This window comes from Oryzias latipes, chromosome 10, assembly GCF_002234675.1.
Source record: "Oryzias latipes chromosome 10, ASM223467v1".
NCBI classification, from domain to species: Eukaryota; Metazoa; Chordata; class Actinopteri; order Beloniformes; family Adrianichthyidae; genus Oryzias; species Oryzias latipes.
This window is the reverse complement of record NC_019868.2, coordinates 22,645,568-22,663,082: the sequence shown is the minus strand read 5'-3', so window position 1 is coordinate 22,663,082 and position 17,515 is coordinate 22,645,568. Positions and strand designations below refer to the sequence as shown.

Genomic DNA, 17,515 nt, shown 5'->3' with positions numbered 1-17,515 from the left:
TAGCTTCAGTCGCAGGCGGTTTTCACTAAAGGGTTGATATAAAAGGACTTAATGCTTTATCTTCAACTCTTTGCTCTCAGGCCAAAGAGTCTGAGCTGGCTGTGATCTGTGCCCTCCTGGAGGACCCCGGCTTGTGTTCGCAGACCTTCAGAGAGTGGAAGCAGTGGCACACCGAGCTGTACTCAGACATCTGCCAGCTTAGCCCTGGCACCAACGGCCAGGACGAGCTCTCCCCGCTGGCGGCGCCGCTCATGACCCACACCCACTCCTTCATTGAAACACATGTGTGAAAAAAAGGAAAGGATGGGGAGCAAAGACACACTGAAACACCACACACTCCAGAGCTTTATGATAGCCCCAACACACAAACACACACAAAAACACGTGTAAGATGTGTAAATATCATAGAGGGAACAGTCTAACACCTGCGTGTATGAACTTTTGATAATCCCGAGGACCCCGGAGGGTGTTGGTTGCATGCCTGAACAGAAAGCATTAATCTTCCTTTGTCTATGAAACATGAAGTTCACCTGCTTGTTTAGCAAAACAAGAAAAAAAAGGAGACTTTATAAAGATCTTGTTTTTGGTTTAACTTTCCTAGTTTGGCTATTTTTCTTTTAGGGGGGCAGGGGGAGCTATGTAGCAGCAATACAGAGAAGAATCCTTTTCACCATAACACTGTACTTTTGTACCAATGAACTTTGCACCCAGAGCCACCAGTTCTCCCCCTCTCTTCCAGTCTTTTTCTGTTTTTCTGTCATTGCATATCTCGTTGATTTCCAAGGACCTTACTGTTAATCCAGGCCGATCTGTGATGGGCAGTGAAAGACTGTGACAGGTAGCAATCAGTGCTTCAGGAATCATTGAAGAAAAAAAAAAAACAACTACTGTTTTAAACTGTGAAGTGCCCATATTCCCATGTTTTGCGTGCAGGTGCGGGGCTCCTCTCTTATGCTACACTCACACCGACCTCACCAACATGTGTTCAAGCTGCCACTTCCAATGAGAAGTGTATGTAAATACGCGTTTTGGGCCTCTGCGTCCAAAATTATTGCATTCACGCTTCGCTGCACAAGTCTTAAAGTCCGGTTTCTGGTTCTGTGTAAAAGCCACATTCATTGAACACGAGCTGAAGGTTCAAGTTGAATTATTGACTGATTCAATGCCAAACAGCTACAACTTAACCAATCAGGAAGCCGGATTTGGTAGTGACGTAAGAACAGTGTCCTTTTTTGTTCATGGAAGTCCCAACTCTTTAAAAATTGATCATGAAGGATAAATTAATAATTGCGCTTTGTGCCCGGTCAGAGTTATATGTCACCAAGTCTTTCATATAATGGATTAGAGCTGTGAAATAAAAAGCACTGCTTTGAGATTTCACACCAAGCCTCTTCCAACTGTGTGTACATGCGCTGGTATCGGGTAGTGACAGTCAAGTGTGAATACCGTATGCTATTAACGCGCTTATGAATGCCCATTTAGCTCGTGTTGCGAGTTCAAGAACGAAAAGTTTCATCAACACGCTTGTAGGATACGGTATTTGAACCAGATTAGAAAGGAGCAGCAGGGAGGGGCTTCTTCTTCTTCTGTTTTTTACCGTTTACTAGTGCTTGTCCACCGCCTACAGTTGGAAGAGGCTTGGTGCAAAATTGCGAAGCGGGTCAAATCTTGCTTCAGGCTTTTTCTTTCATAGCTCACTATATGAAACACTTAGTGTCAAATAATACTAGCCGGGCAGAAACTGCAATTATTATCATGATCATTTTCCTAAATGGTTGGTACTTTTGTGTTTTGAAAAGCACACTACTTATACGTTACTACCAAATCCGACTCCCTGATTGGTCGAATTTAAGATTCTTCGCATTTAACCACGCGATGAATGAACGTAAAGCCTGAATACAGACTTAAAACACTGTAGCGACACATGGACACACGAGTTTTGAACACGGAAGCCCTAAAGGCAGGTTTACAGACATTTCCGTAGACTTTTCATTAAAAGCGGTCATTCGAACACCGGTTCTTGTGGCCGGTGTGTGCATAACTTTACAGTGCACTTCTGCATTTGTTGGTTGTTTTCCATCCCTATCTTCTTTGCATCCTTTCCCTTTTTATTCCCTTAGCCCTTCTAGTCTTCACGGACTTGTTCATATGTGCATACCGCTGTGTATACGATGTAAATGTTTGCGTTCCACTACCACTGTGATATGCTTGTAGAGGTAGCGGAGGGAAAAAATGGAGAGTTTGCAAGACGATTCCTTCTTTCGTTTTTGCTTCTGTTCCTTAAAACAGCGAATGCAAAGGAGTCACTCACTACAAAGAATGCACTTTCTATATATCTCATTGGCTGCATCACAGGGTCTATGTCTCATCAGCCTCGATACCATTGCTGTTAAATATCAGGTAAATGCATTTGCCGTCTCATTTTCTAAAGATTTGTGTACAGCCTACAAATATATTTAAACATAGGAGAATATATTAAATCTATTTACGTTTTTGTGTCATAGATATAATGTAAAGTATGATGTATTCTATGCCAAGGTTTTGCAGTGTCCCCCCTCTTCACTCTGTAGATGCAGGATGCTCAGCAGTTGAGCAACTAGGAGGCGAACGACAACCACCACTGACAGCTGATTGACGGTTTTTAAATGGTTTGTGCCACGGCTGATGCTTCTCCTGGTTTGCATGAAGAAAGACCCCGAAGTGGTTTTTCTAAATGGGTGAAATACTGTGGATGTTTTTTTTTTTTTTTTAAATCATAAACGTGTGCAAGATAATCAGACTTGTAGCGCAGCATTCATGCAAAAGTACTGTTGAAGATTTTTTTTTCTTTCTTTTTTTGTTTTTGTTTTTTGTGCTCACAGGTTTTTTTCTTTTCCAGAAGTGTTCAACGACACACACTGTACAACAGCTGAGGTTTGTCCCTCAGCTTCTTGAACTGATCCAGATCCTTCGTTAGCATCCGCATGGGACCGTTTCTGTTTGTGAGGAAAATAGGCTTCAACATTGCAGACACGTGAAGGCAGTTCGCTCTGAAGCGAAAGCTATCGTGACATTTCCTCCCAGCATGCAGTTACTGCTGGGTGGCTGAAGACCTGCTAAAGGGTCTATGGTGTCTGGGAAAGCCAGATGAATCATTTCATCTGCAATATAAGGCCAAGGACTCAACGGTGCCACCTAGTGTCTAAGACTGAGAGACATGTATTACCTGCTGCACCACATTGTACTGGTTTCTTCATATTTTACTGTAGTTTTGTGCAGACTTTTTTTTTCTTCATTGTCAAACTAAAACTTTCAAAAAAACCACAGAGATCATGTGTTGTGAATGGTTTGTTTGTTTGCTTGAAAGTACCACAAAGAAACTAAACGATGCAAGCACCTTCCCTGTGCCTCCCAACCCTCTCTTTTCTGGCTTTCCAACAACCAACACTCAACGAGTTCCAGTCTGCAGTTTTTCATCTGTAGTGTTGGTCTTCTACTCTCCAGCAGCTGCTCTGCTGAGAAAGCCACATACTGTAGACTAAAGACTTTGGAGAGTTTTCATTTCCAGACACCGGCTGTGTTAATCCCTCCCAGATCTTTGCGTGCATATAGACCTGCAGAAACAGGCCGAAAAGGGAGATCCCACTGTGTGTTCTTTCAGGGGTGTACACCTCATGGTACATTGCACAGGTGTGTAAGATGTAAGTTGCACTGCGACATTAAAAAAAAGGAACATATTGCTCTTTTTTAATGATTATATTAGCTTACTGTTATTCTGTAAATTAAATTGACTTAAAATGAAATTAAAGAAAAATAAAAAGAAAATGACATTTATTCTTCCTAAAGTAGCCTTTTATGGTTTCATATATATGAATATATATTACGAAAAAAAAACACAGATTGTAAACCTAAGTTGTTAAAAATTGACTTCAATAAACGGAATCCTCTGCACTATGATTTATGCTTCGTTAATATGTGCTTTCTGTTACTTATGGGGGTCGTTTTTTTATTTTTTTAAGTTATCCCAGTCACTGATCACACAATCTTCTTAATCTGTGTTTGTAAAATGTTATCGAATAAAGCGAAGCTGAGCACTGAATGTCCATCGACGCCACAATTTCAGAATCTATACTCCAATTGTCCAACGGAGCTGTTGGGAAGGAGGCCATTGATTGTGGGTATTATGTATCAGTCTATCACTTGGCCAGCTTACATGGACAACTGCATATTTATAGGAGAAACAGCACAAATTGGTCCACATTATATCCTCAACAGTGTTACAAACATGACACTACAAAAAAAGCACCAACATCAGGCCACCATGACAGAATGAGTAAGTAGTAGTTGGCATGTTTTTAACATGTTCTTGTGGCATTTTTCCGAAGACAGAGTACATATAAATTAAGCTTAAAAATGCATTTCTTGGGATTTATTTATTCAAATCGTTGTGAATCAGGAGCAGATGAAAAAATGCTGTGTCTCAGCAACAGGGCGGGAAAAAAGGGGGCAGGGTTGCTCAGCGCCAACGATCCCGCCCATAACTCAGGTAACTATCTAATGAACAACTGCATAATCCTAATTTAAAGTCCACTTGGAACGCTAATAAAATAGATCAAAAGATGACTGGAGGGAGTTTTTAACACCCAAAGTGCTTTACAGTCACAGTCTGATTCAGCCATGCACTCACACACTGCTGCCTAATGCTGGCATTAACATGTGGCAAACCAAGAAGTAAATGACCTTCTGACCGTCACTGTTCTTCTCCAGAAGCCCGTTTGAATCAGTTGTTCTTCTCTTTGTCATGAAGCCATACTCTTGCAAATGCTGACTTCTAATCTCTGCATAGCCTTCACTATTCTTTTTTCATAAATTAGTGTTTCACCAGATTCATTTCTCTCTGCTTTCTACCACTCAGCACATTTCTATTGTTCCTTAAAAATGGGTACCAGGACATGCTTCCTGCTTTCCTCAGGCATTTTCTCATTCTCCAAGATATTGTTAAACAGCCCAGTACTGCTGCCCCCCCCCAAACACTTTCTTACCTCGACAGTAGGAGAATAACGATTCCTCCTGAAAATGACTGGATTCATATAATAATTTATGGATATGATTTATAGTCGATATTTGTTCATTTTAACAGTCTGATTCGATCTGATTCACTGATCTAAATGAGATCCAGGACATGTTTTGCCAAAACTTCAACCAGTGTGACTCAGAGATAAATACCTGGGTACTAAACAGTGCAGGTGAAGTTTTCTACATTCCTTGTATGATTTGCAAGATAATCAAGTTTAAATCAGACATGTATACAAACAAAAATGTAAACAAAAAATTATGGGCAAATCCATTCGCATTTTAGTTTAGAAGACTGTAATGATGGACTGATCAGTTTTTGCTGACATCACATGTGTGTTGTCCGCTTTGATGTCACTTGGCCGGTTTATATTATAGCAAAATAAACGTACCGTGCCTCAATCCAAATTATATTTTCTAATATCAATATAATCAAGTTATTTAATTTAGAAACAGATTGACAATGGCATAGGTCAATTCGATTAACAACTTGTCTCAGATAGATCGAGCTGGTTGCTTTGTAGGAATATTCATAGACTCATTGATTAAGTCGACTAAACGTTACACCCCTCCTCCACAGGTATGTTATCAGGACCAATTGCCTTTCCATTCCTTAATTCATCCTTACCTATTGCTCCACCACAGCCACCTCTTCTACTGTGTTCTCTCTATCACTCTCCTCACTCATCAGTTCTTCAACATTCCATCTTCCCATCACATTTGTAGACCCTTTCAACACATTTAATTTCCCCGGATGTAAAATGACATGAGAAAGCTGCATGTTTCCCCTCTGACCGCTAGATGGCAGTAATGTGTCAAGTTTCCGACGAGTGGAAGCCGCGCGAGACCTGGAAGGTCGAGAAGAAGAGAAAGAGGGAGGTGGAGCGCTGTCATGGCGGCCAAGGTGAATGTTTGGATATTTTCATTTCGACCAAGCTGATCTTTTTGGTTTAACTTTCTGTCTTTACAGTGACTGCGCTGCTTTCGTTTAGATACAAACTTTTCTAGTCACATGAACGGGCTGTTCCTTTCTACGCTGCGCTAAAATAGCATGATAGTTAGCTCAGTTTCGCCGAGGAAAAACCTTTAGTTTACTAGCTCAGTATTAGTTTAACTGGACAGTAAGTTGTTCCTTTAATGTTCCACCTTTTCTAACGAATTTAAAACGTCTTATAAGTTAATACTTAGCCGATATCACCCCCAAAAAACAATATGCACACAAGTGACGAAATTACACCTCAAAGTATCGCTGTAGTTCCAAAATTGATAATTTATCTCCCAAAAATATAAAATTTTCTGAGCATCCCCTTGATCGAATATGTGATCTTCTCAACTTTGTTTTACAGGATTTTGAATGGATACTTTGGTTTTGAATTAAAAAAAATGCAAATAGTTATAACATCCTTTACTTAAAAATGTAATCTATTTGAATGTACCACACGTACGTATACTTAGTCTATACTAAAAGTGAGGCAGTACATTTGAAGTTTACTCTATCGATCCATCCAAGCTTATAACCAATTTTTTTAACCAATGTTTTTTTTAAACTCTCTAAGAGCGTGACCTCTGTAATTGCCAATGGCAACTGATTCCATAGTTTAGGGGCCACCACAGCAAATGCACCCCGCCCCAAAACATTGGTTCTGGGAACCATTAACACAAACCGGTCAGCAGAGCAAAAGGACTTCAGGGAGAATATTTTAAAAGCAGAATGGAGAGGAAAGAAGGTGCCTTACCTGCCAGGGACTTAAAAGTAAGGACCAGAATTTGAACAGAAAACAAAAATTTCACTGAAAGAGACCCAGAACGGGGTTATGTGGTCAAACTCCCCATAAATAAATGTGGGGGCTTCATTTTGGACCAGCTGAAACCTGGCTATTGAAGCCTTGGATAAGCCAGCAGACAAAGAGCTGCAATAATTTAGTCTGGACAGCATGAAAACCTGGGTGACATTGTCTAGATTGGTATATATTATAAACTTAGAATGCTTTATTTAGTCTGAAGACGTATTTATTTTATGTACTTCCTACACCATAGTCTATAGTGTACTTGCTGTACTTATACTTAAGTGTACTTCTTAAAATAAACTTAAAGTGTACTACATTTTGCTGAGGATAAATAATGTTTTTGTGTTCCTGTAAAAGCTATTTGTAAAGTGTTTTATAAATAAAGGTCGTTTTGATTTTATTACTATTGATTAGAATGTATTTGCATCAACTTTACACCAAAAGATCGAAAAGAAATTGCTCACTGTTGAGGTCAGAAGGGGTCATTTGTGATAAAACAGAAACGTTTTATGCCAAGATATTCTAACAGAATGAAGTTGCTTCTGGAGAACAGAGAAAATCAGAAGGTGCTGCATTGTGTCTTCGTAGATCTAGAGAATGTCTAGAACAGGGTTCAGAGATATGAGCTGTGGTTAGGTAGATGGGATAGGCTCCAGCAACCTCATGAACTTATAAGACAGTGGAAAGATGGCAGAGGAGTTCAAGGTGGAGGTGGGACTGCACCTAGGATGTGTGATGGACACACTGACAGATGAGGTTAGACAGGAATCTCTGTGGACCGTGATGTTTGCAGATGACATTGTGATCTGTTGTGATCTGGAGGAACATCTAGAGAGGTGGATGTTTGCTCTGGAAAAAAATAGTGAAGGTTAGCAGCAGCAAGACGGAGAATCTATGAGGGAACAGAGGAGAAGACGACAGCGTTTTGGGATGGAGGCGGAGCCATAGGTGTGTGAAAAATGATCCCAAAGAAAAAATAAAGACTAGGGGTGCATGTGGTTGTGTTTGGGAGTGTGTGGCCTTGCAACATACTGGCAACCTGTTCACGGTGCACCCAACAATAAATGGGGTTGACTATAGCAACCCCATGACCTCAAAAGGGATTCAGCAGATCTGAAGATGGATTGATGGAAAAAAGAACTAGTTTGTGATGGCGATGAACACAGCAAGTACTAAAAAAAAAAAATTTCAATTCATATTTTTCAATAAAATACAGAAAGTCTCAGGTTCGGTAAAAAAAACAAAAACCAACAAAACCCTAAAATCAGGCTAAGAATTTGTAATGAAGGCTTGGTTACTACTCTGCAGAAAAGAGTACAGAGAGCTTGGTTTTGATTGGAGGATATGAGTGCGCCGCACGTGCCCCCCTTTCACAGACGCCCCTGATATGTGGCCTCGGCTCAGCTGAAAGTCCCCATGAGTCAGGAGACTTTCAGCTGTGATTTCGGGTTCAGCAATCTGACAGATAGATGTTTGAACTCTGACTCTGTTTAGGTGGCGATGGTGGCCGTCCCAACGGTACTGGGAATCGCTTCCATTCGCGTGTACAGGACAAATGAGGAGCCTGTGGATGGGCTGGTGCCTCGATCAAAGGTACGCTGTTCCTGTCATTTCTGCTTGTCGTGTGAATTGTCAGACGGTTAGCCAAGTTGTTGCGTCTTGTTGTGATTGGGCTTCTGCCTCCAGCTGAACATCTACACCCCGCTGCCAGACTCAGCCCAAGCTACATTTGTTCCAGAGAGTCCAGGAGTGATTGAGAGAGGCGTCAGCGTAACCAGACAGAGCATCGTGCCGCTGGTCCAGGCTGTGAAGGTATTCACGTTTTACTATCTTAAAGTGCACACAGTGATAAAGAAGACGCTCATAAACGTCACACGCATCCTGTGCGTGACAGAAAACCACTTTAGTTTGAGTAGAAATGGAAGAAGGTTCTGAAAGGCTCAAATATGCAGGCGGGTTTTTTTTTTATTTTTTATCTTGCACCTGCTGAGTCTGATCTTCAACTTTTGCTCCTGTCGCCTGCGGTTTCTACAATCCTGTTAGTTGCAAGTGCTAAGTGCAGTCACAGGAGTGCAGAGCACCTCCGACGTCGACAGGAAACTGAGCTGTTGAAGTGAGTTTCACAGCTGTGGGGATTTCAGCATGAAGATTTGACAGTTTGCTTCTCTTGAAATGGAGGGAGAAAAGCAAAGCATAAATGAGTCAACTCCACTCAAAAAGCTGCGTTCTTTGTGGCGTTTTGTTGTGGTTTGAGTGTGGTGCTTTTTGTCCCTGCAGGATGCCTGTGTGTATGTGAAAAAAGGAAGCGTTAATATCTACCATGGAGGAGAAGGTGAGCGAAAGACGAGGGAGTTGGAGGTTTCACTTGTGCATAACCATTTCCTCACATTGCTTCGGACTGACACTTAGAAACAACTACGTGGGCAATCGCTCCCTTTTAAATCAGATCAAGGATTTTTCTGCTACATGACCCCTGACCCCTACTGTTTAAATTTACCTGCTATTATTTGTGGCATCTTAACCCTTGTGCTATCCTAGGCACTTTAACAGATGACCCCACTGACCCCACAAGTGCGCTGAACCTTTTTTCTTTAATGATTTGTGATCTTCACTGGTGTCCATGGATTACATGAAATCCTCTCCACCTATATCCACGTTTGTCATGGTAGGGAGAACACGTCAATGTAAGGGTGGGGTCATCTGGACCCCATAGGATAGCATGAGGGTTAAGCGAAAATAAAACGAGTGGAAAATCCGCACACGTGTCCGCATTTCAACTGTGTTTTTAAAACTTCTCTCTTAGATGTGTACTACTACTTGATAGAGCCTCCTCCGGAGTTTCTACCCAGGTTTGGTACCATCACCATGGCTGGTCTGCTAGGCATGTTCCTGGCTCGGAAAGGTAAACACTTTAGGTCTCATAAACACTAAAAATCTGTTAAGTTACTTGATGGCTCAGTGGTTTATTGGGACAAGAAAAGTTTCTGAAGTATCATTTTCAGACAAATGTGATGCCAAACTGATGAAATATATACTTTCCCTTGTAAATATAACACACAAACAAGTATAGTGTTGAGAGGAACTCAAGTAATCTATTACAGTAACATGTAACTGTTCTTAATAATAATTTTTAACTAAATTGGTTGATAATTTGCCCAGGAAGTGTCTTGTCCCTCCAGTCCATTAAAATGCAGTTCTATGTAAGCTCACAAAACCAAAATGAAATGACATTTTTTCTAAACGGTAATTTAGTTTTTAAATTTATTTATGTTTGTGCAAGAGCAACTGTAGTTTTTGAACAAAAAGGCCTATATTCACAGAATAGTTGATGGATTCTAGACAAAAAAGAAATCAATTGCCTGTTCACAAGTCACGTCCTCTGCTTTTGTTTTAGCACGCATCAAAATCGCTGCTCGACGTTTGTCTAAAAGTTTGTTCAGAAACTTGGCGCTCCCGCCGTGTGTGGGCGGAGCTACCGTCTAAACAGATGCGCCAGATGTTGAGACATCCAGTGTATTTATACTGAGGAGCCCCACAAACTACTCAGCATGAAACCTGAGCCTTTTTTGATGAACACAGAGCTGATATTCTGGTGATGGTCAATGTTTTTAGATCTGTGAAAATGAAGGATTTCCCGCGGCACACCTGACCATCTCTCACTGTGGTTGAAAAACACTGCTGTAGGTTAATCTGTCAAATGTGTGGACTCATCATTTTGAAATGATAGAGACAGATAGATCTCATTTATTCAGGACTCTTAGTCCAATCAACATAATGCAATAAAAGATGGTACAGAAGATAAAACGCCACAAAAAGCATTATCAAAATGGAAGTTTACAAAAAGATTATTAAAAATAAATAAAGTGCAGCATGTAAGTTAGCTAATAGGACAGATTTCTTCCAACATTTCCTCAAATCTGGCTGAAAGCATATGGTGTTGTAAATGAGTCGGAACATCCAAACTTTTTTTTTTTGTCGTTTCTTCATTTTCCTACGACCTTTTTGATTCTCGTCAGAACAGGAAAGACGCCGAGGTTTCTCTGTAAATGTTTAAAAACGAGCAGTTGGAAAAGTAAACCGTCACTTCAATGTTTCTGTCGACATTTCTTCCCACATTTTATTTTTCTCGATACAATCGATTTCCCCTTCGCTCTGAACCGACTTGCAGATTGCGTCATCATGCAAATGGTTATGCAATGAAACTACTTTTGCTAATTACAGGAACAAAACCCCTTTTTGAAGCAGTAACCTCCCACTCTAAACAGTGCGACGCACATCCAACCACTATTTCTGAATATTTCCTGTGCGCTCATTTTCCTTCATATCTGAGGATAAATTTGAGTCTTGTTGGCTGGAGAAAAGTTACATTTCAAAACATGAAACAAGAATTCTGTTGTTTTATTTAACTCCTTAAAGCAATAAAATATATTTGAAATTTAAGGGAGATATTTGAATCCCTGCTTTTTACTTTTTTTTTTTTTTTCAAAGTTTATGCCCAATATTTTCTTTTTTTGGAATAAATGTTGGTTTACTTAGATTCTTAAATAATAGATTATATTAGGGAATTAAGGCAGAAGATTGTTAGAAAGTTGCTGTGTTATCAATTTGTTTGTTATTGAGCAACAAAACCTTGCTGTTTTTTTTAGCGACCTGCAGTTTGTCTGCTGAGAATTCAGAGACCACAGCCTCTGAGGTTACACTCGTCTTTTTTTAAACTTTGAAGCAGCACACCACATCAGAAAGTGACCTCCTTCTGTGTTGATTTTCTGTTTTTGTTGTAAGGTAGCTCATACTTCATCGCTGAAAGTTGAGTAAAGGCCCACTCCAATGAAAAGGATACTGTTTTTGCTGTTCTTGACATGTTCTTGAGACATTTTTTCTGATGATGGAGGATATCTACAAAGAAAGTTAGACTCAAATTTCCGTAATCAAATTGTTGTGAATCAGGAGCAGATGAAAAAAATCCAGTTTGAAAAAAGAGCAGGTCTGTGACGTAGAAAATACAATCAAGCTCCCTGCTCCGCGCACTCAGCAACACAGAGGGGACAGGGGGGCGGGGTATCTCCGCATCAACAGTCCTGCTTACAAGAGGAGAATTTCTAATAAACTACTGCCGCCCTGCAGAAACAATAAAGAATAAATATACAGAAATAATACATTTAGGCTGAAAATGGTATGATCACAATTAAAAAGACCACTAGGAACGATTTAAAAATAGATCAAAAGGTGATGGTAGTGGCAGATTTTTAGTACTTTAGAACCTCCACCATGAATTTTGTCTCTCAAAAGACCAAAACAACTTAATACTTGGTCAGAAGCAGTTCTAACAGCATTTACAAACGTATCCATGGATGTTTTCTGCGTTAAAACTGTTTTCCAGGCTCGCGTTTTAAGAGGTTAGCTGTTCCTCTGGGCTTGATGAGTGCAGCAGCGTCTGTGTGCTACCCCGCTCAGGCCGTGGCTGCGCTTAAGGTAACCATTCTGGAGTCTGAGTGAGCTTTTTGTTTTTCCACCAAAGCGTCTCATCATCCAGATTAAGAGCAGCCTTCTTATGTGCTCCCAAGGTGACGGGAAAAAAGGTGTATGCCGCGGGGCGGTGGAGCGGCGCCGTCGCATCTTCGCTGCTCGCCTCCAAGAAGCCCGTTTCCACAGAGATCCTGGCTTCGCAGCCACAGGTTGAATAAGTAAACAAGTGAATTAAATGAGTCCAAATGAAAGAAAGGGTTTTAGAGTGGGATTAAAACAAACCTTTTAGCCCAAATAATGGCACTTCCCTTTATACTGAATGGGTTTTTTCCGAAAGAAAATCCCTTTGGTCTATTCATACGCTGTTTCCTGTCTTTGTAGGTTGCTGGAATCGGTCCATTGTGTTGCTATTTTTAAACATTTATGTAAAAAAAACTCTTTAAGTGCGTGTTTGAGCTTAATGTGCCCATCATTAACAGTCTTTATGAGGCTCTCTGAGAAGTCTAGTACTGGGGTGACATTGAGTTTAACTTCAAAGAGGTCTTTACTGCACTAAAAAGTATTTATTTTTAATCTAAATATTTAGGCAGCTACAGAACCAAACCCGGAGTCGGCCCAGGATGCTTCACTCCAGAGCCCTGTCATCACAGAGTCAGATATGTCTGCTCCTGCCTCTTATGAGCCCGTCGTTGCCGTCACAACAGAGGAGGATTCATCAGGAACGCTTACAGAAATATCTACCCATCAGCCCCCAACAGAGCCCAGCTCAGGTATTTTCCTTTCAGACGTTGATTCTTGCCTCCCCGTCTCTGTTACTCATAATTACACAAAGATTTCTGCTGACCATGGAGGTCTTCCTCCCTGTGCAGGCTCGTTTGGGGATTCTTTGCCTGGAGAGACGCTCATCTCTCCTCCGTCTGATGAATCGGCATCTCCTGCGAGAAGCGAGGAGGAGCTGAATGAAAAACAAGCTTTTGACGATGATTCGGCTGAGTCTACAGCTTACACACAAACTGAGGCAACGGAGGAGGTTCCAGTTGAGTCTTCCTCGGAAATCTCTGCAGATGTTGAGTCCAGACCTCCTCCGTCAGGAACGTCAGATCCAGAAACTTCGGATGCGCCATCAGGTATCGGATAGTTTCTGTTCTTCAAGTTGATTAGAAAAAAACAAACAGAGACCTTTGACTTTTATCAACAACATTTGCAAAACTTCCTAGGAACCCGCAAAAACCAAAGATTAGTGTCTTAGTCTGTTGGTTTGTTTTCATCCGCCTTTGATTGCATTCATCCGTCCTCCACAGATCCTGCTGGTGATTCAACCGAGCCTGTAATCGAGTCAGAGCCGCAGCAGTCATCCACTCAACAGCCGGCCACAGAAAGCAGCAAAGGTACCACAACAACTTCCTTTCTGTTTTGTTTTTTATGTCACATGTTCTCCCAAACTAACAAAAAGGAACCTCAAACCTCTTTATTGTGTCAGAATGTGGAAAAATAAAGGGACTGGAGAGCAGCTCTTTAAACAGGCCTCAAACAGAACAGGGATGTAAGTGTTGCTGACTGGACACACCTGAGCCAGGTGACCAGCAGCTGGAAGGGTAGAGGTAGCTGGAAGAAAAGCCTTGTAGGAGACCAGAATTTGACTATTTCCTGATGTCTGCTGCGTCTTTCAGTCGGGTAATGCACCCTCCAACAAAGAAAATAGATTGAGAAATAGTTTAGGAGTACAAGAAGAAGTTTGAGCTTCCATAGTGGAGCAAATATGAGGGGTGTCGGACAAATCCACAGAGGTCACCTTAGAACTCACAGGGCTTGAAGGATCTTTTTGCAAACATAGTAGTTCCAGAGAGCACAGCTCTTCTTAACGAGACCCACTCTGATGAAAAAGTTGTTTTTGTTGTTGTTCTAATGATAGATAAAACACTATATTACCAAAAGTATTGGCTCACCTGCCTTGACTCACATGTGAACTGAAGAGCCATCCCATTCCTAACCCATAGAGTTCAATTTGATGTCAGTCCACCTTTTGCAGCTAATACAGTTTCCGCTTCTGGAAAGGCAGTTCACATGGTTGAGAAGAGTGTTCATAGGAGTTTTATGGTCAAAAAGGTGTTGTATCTGGTTCAGGTCAGGACTCTGTGCAGGCCAGACAAGTTCATCCACACCAGACTCTGTCCCCCAAGTCTTTATGGACCTTGTATTGTGCACTGGTGCACAGTCGTGTTGAAAGAGGAGGGGCCCACTCCAAACTGTTCCCACAAGGTTGGGAGCATGGAATTGTCCAAAATATTTTGGTATCTTGAAGCATTCAGAGTTCCTTTCACTGGAACTAAGGGGCCAAGCCCAAGTCCTGGAAAACAACCCCACACCATAATTCCTCCTCCACCAAATTTCTCACTTGCACATTTCGGTCTGAAATGTACTGTTCTCCTGGCAACCTCCAAACCTAGACTTGTCCATCAGATTGCTAGATGGAAAAGCGTGATCGAACACTCTAGATAGAGAAGGCGTCTCCACTGCTCTAAAGTCCAGTGGCGGCATGCTTTACACCATAATATCCAACGCTTTACATTTGGTGATGTGTGGCTTGGATGCAGCTGCTCGGCCATGGAAACCCATTCCATGAAGCTCTCTGCGTTCTGTACTTGCTCTAATCTGAATGTTACATGAAGTTTGGAGCTCTGTAGCAATTGACTGAGCAGAAAGTCGGCGACCTCTTTGCACTACGCGCTTCATCATCTGCTGACCCCTCTCCATCAGTTTACGTGATCTACCACGTAAACAGTTGATTTTATATACGGTACCTGTGGCCAGGTCAAATGATTAGGACACCTACTTCTGATCATTTGGATGGGTGAGCGAATACTTGGTGATACAGTGTATATATTAAGAAAATTAGGAGGGAAATTGAGTCTTTTATACAAATCACAGTGAGTGAAAATACACTTTAAAAGAGCGTATTCGTGGTCTAGCACATTCACTGGTCGGGCCACAAGCTTCCTGCTCTGAACTCTCAGCAACGGGGAGGAGAAGCGGGGCGGGGTTACTCTGCACCACCAGTCCCACCAACATAATCCTAATTAAAAGATCACTGGGAACGCTTTTAAAATGGATCTAAAGATAATCAAAGTGGGACTTTAAGAATCTGCCTGCAAAAACGGAACCAGCACAACATTCAGCTGCTCCTGGTCACACAACGTCTGCTTGGTGAGCAAAGATGGCTTCCACAGTGGAGAACATCTAAAATACATCCACGGAACGATTGCTGCACTCTAACTGCACTCGGTCAAGCAACAGCACATTTATATCCATTAAGTGCAGCTTATGTGAGGCTCTGCAGCAAAATTAAATACATTATAGCTTACAGAGTTCTAATGCTTGCTCATATACAGTGGGTGTAATTAGCAAATGATGAAAAGATTGTCAGGTAATCGTTGGGAGACATTTCCCCTGAGCCTGTGGGCTTAAAAAAACACACACCAACTGTAGTGAATGGAAGAGGACGACTCATGTATGGATGACAAAACATTTAAAGGCCTCTGTGGCTTGATGGGGTTTTTTATTTAGCACTCATTCGACGGTTTGGTCATTTAAGAAAACTCTGGAGATACTCCACTGTGTACAGCTGATCTTTCTGGGCATGTAAGTGACACGTTGTGTTGTTTCTCATGCTTCCCTCCAGAGGGCTCTGGTTTCAAGCCAGACCCGGCTCTCATGGACTTCGGCCAGTCCAGCCCTGAAGATGAAGACCTGTACAGCACGCGCAGCTGAGGAGCCAACCCCCGTCTGGCTGCTGAACACTAGGACTCCTATACTTCTCTGTTATCTGTCCATCTGCATTTCTGCAGGAAGCATCCACATGTTTTTGCATTGCAGCAGCAGCAGCAAAGCGTCTGTGTTCTAACAGGAAGGAAATGTTAAAAATAAACACCTGCACACGTCAGAAATCACTGATTGTTTAACTGTCAGTTTGTGTCACTGATAGTATGTGTTTTTAGGCTTTTTTTGGAAGTACGTCACTAAGTAACGAATTTAAGATCAACAGAAAATTCTGCAAAAGTGCTCATAAAGTCAGAGAGATGGATTAGTGCTGCTGCTTTTTGTTATGGATGTAATTATCTTCCACAGTAATCTAAGAAGCTACAAATATATCTGTATTTTAGTTGACTTTACATTTGTAATTTTCTGCTACGGAGTAAATCTAACTAATTTCAGTACCATTTCCTATAACCTCAAATGAAAAATAATGAGGTGACAAAAAATATTTAAAAATTAAATTTTGCTTTTATATATATATATATATATATATATATATATATATATATATATATATATATATATATATATATATATATATAATATATTTTTTTTTTTTACAGATATGTATATATACATATATATTTATATACATGTACACATATATATATACAGACATAAAATATACATGTACACATATATATATATATATATATATATATATATATATATATATATATATATATATATATATATATATATACATACATACATATATAGATATGCATATATGTGTATATATTTATATATGTACATGTATGTGTTTCATGTGTATTATATGTATACATATATGTACATAGATATGTATAGATATGTATCTATGTCTATATGTTTATATATATATATATATATAGATATAAATGTGTAAGTATATATATGCGTAATTATGCATATATGTGTATATATATATATATATATATATATATATATATGTACATGAATATACGTAAATATGTGTACATGTATATATACATATCTATATATACATAGAAATATATATATATAAATATACATCTTTATATAAAGCCAAAAGGGAAACAACATATACATATATAAACATACACATATTTATATATATACACATATATACATATCTATATATACACACACACACATATATATATATATATAATATATATATATATATATATATATATATAGAAGTGACAATTAAGGTTTCATAGTTCCCCTAGATATGAATAAATACACACCAATTTTTATTTTAAGAAATTAAAAACTTTTATGCTCTCGCGGGTAGTGCTGAGACGGTGTCGGATTTTTGATCACCGCGGTGATGAACCACCAGGTGGGGGCGCAGTGTCACGGTTAACCGCAGCCTACCCCCCCCCCCCCCCCCCCCCCCCCAAAAAAAATACACAAAATCCCCCGGCGGCCGC

The 17,515-nt window shown here is 40.3% G+C and overlaps 2 protein-coding genes across 4 annotated transcripts in view; both read left to right on the top strand.

Moving 5' to 3' along the window:
• The window catches only part of LOC101174439 (connector enhancer of kinase suppressor of ras 2), a 75,380-nt gene extending 71,444 nt beyond the window's left edge, over positions 1–3,936 (top strand). For both annotated transcript variants that reach the window (XM_023959339.1, XM_023959340.1), the window contains one exon: positions 81–3,936. In XM_023959339.1, coding sequence (XP_023815107.1) covers positions 81–290 — 210 coding nt within the window. In that variant the 3' untranslated portion in view covers positions 291–3,936. The remainder of the gene's footprint in view (positions 1–80) is intronic.
• Positions 3,937–5,848: 1,912 nt separating this feature from the next.
• LOC101168127 (MICOS complex subunit Mic27) lies at positions 5,849–16,474 on the top strand. 2 transcript variants are annotated; one of them, XM_011480416.3, is made up of 11 exons: positions 5,849–5,956; positions 8,334–8,432; positions 8,526–8,651; positions 9,117–9,171; positions 9,643–9,741; positions 12,220–12,311; positions 12,404–12,514; positions 12,892–13,075; positions 13,157–13,432; positions 13,607–13,693; positions 15,985–16,474. In XM_011480416.3, exons 1-11 carry the CDS (start codon positions 5,945–5,947, stop codon positions 16,071–16,073), a joined length of 1,230 nt encoding a protein of 409 aa, XP_011478718.1. In that variant the 5' UTR covers positions 5,849–5,944; the 3' UTR covers positions 16,074–16,474. The 2 variants fall into 2 exon arrangements, with proteins under 2 accessions (XP_011478718.1, XP_004073484.1); XM_004073436.4 differs by having other exon boundaries at positions 5,850–5,956; positions 13,175–13,432.
• Positions 16,475–17,515: the final 1,041 nt, after the last annotated feature.

Coding starts and splice junctions, on each gene's coding strand:
- LOC101168127 (XM_011480416.3), top strand. Junction 9,172..9,642: donor TATCTACCATGGAGGAGAAG/GTGAGCGAAAGA, acceptor CTTCTCTCTTAG/ATGTGTACTACTACTTGATA. Junction 13,076..13,156: donor CCCAACAGAGCCCAGCTCAG/GTATTTTCCTTT, acceptor CTGACCATGGAG/GTCTTCCTCCCTGTGCAGGC.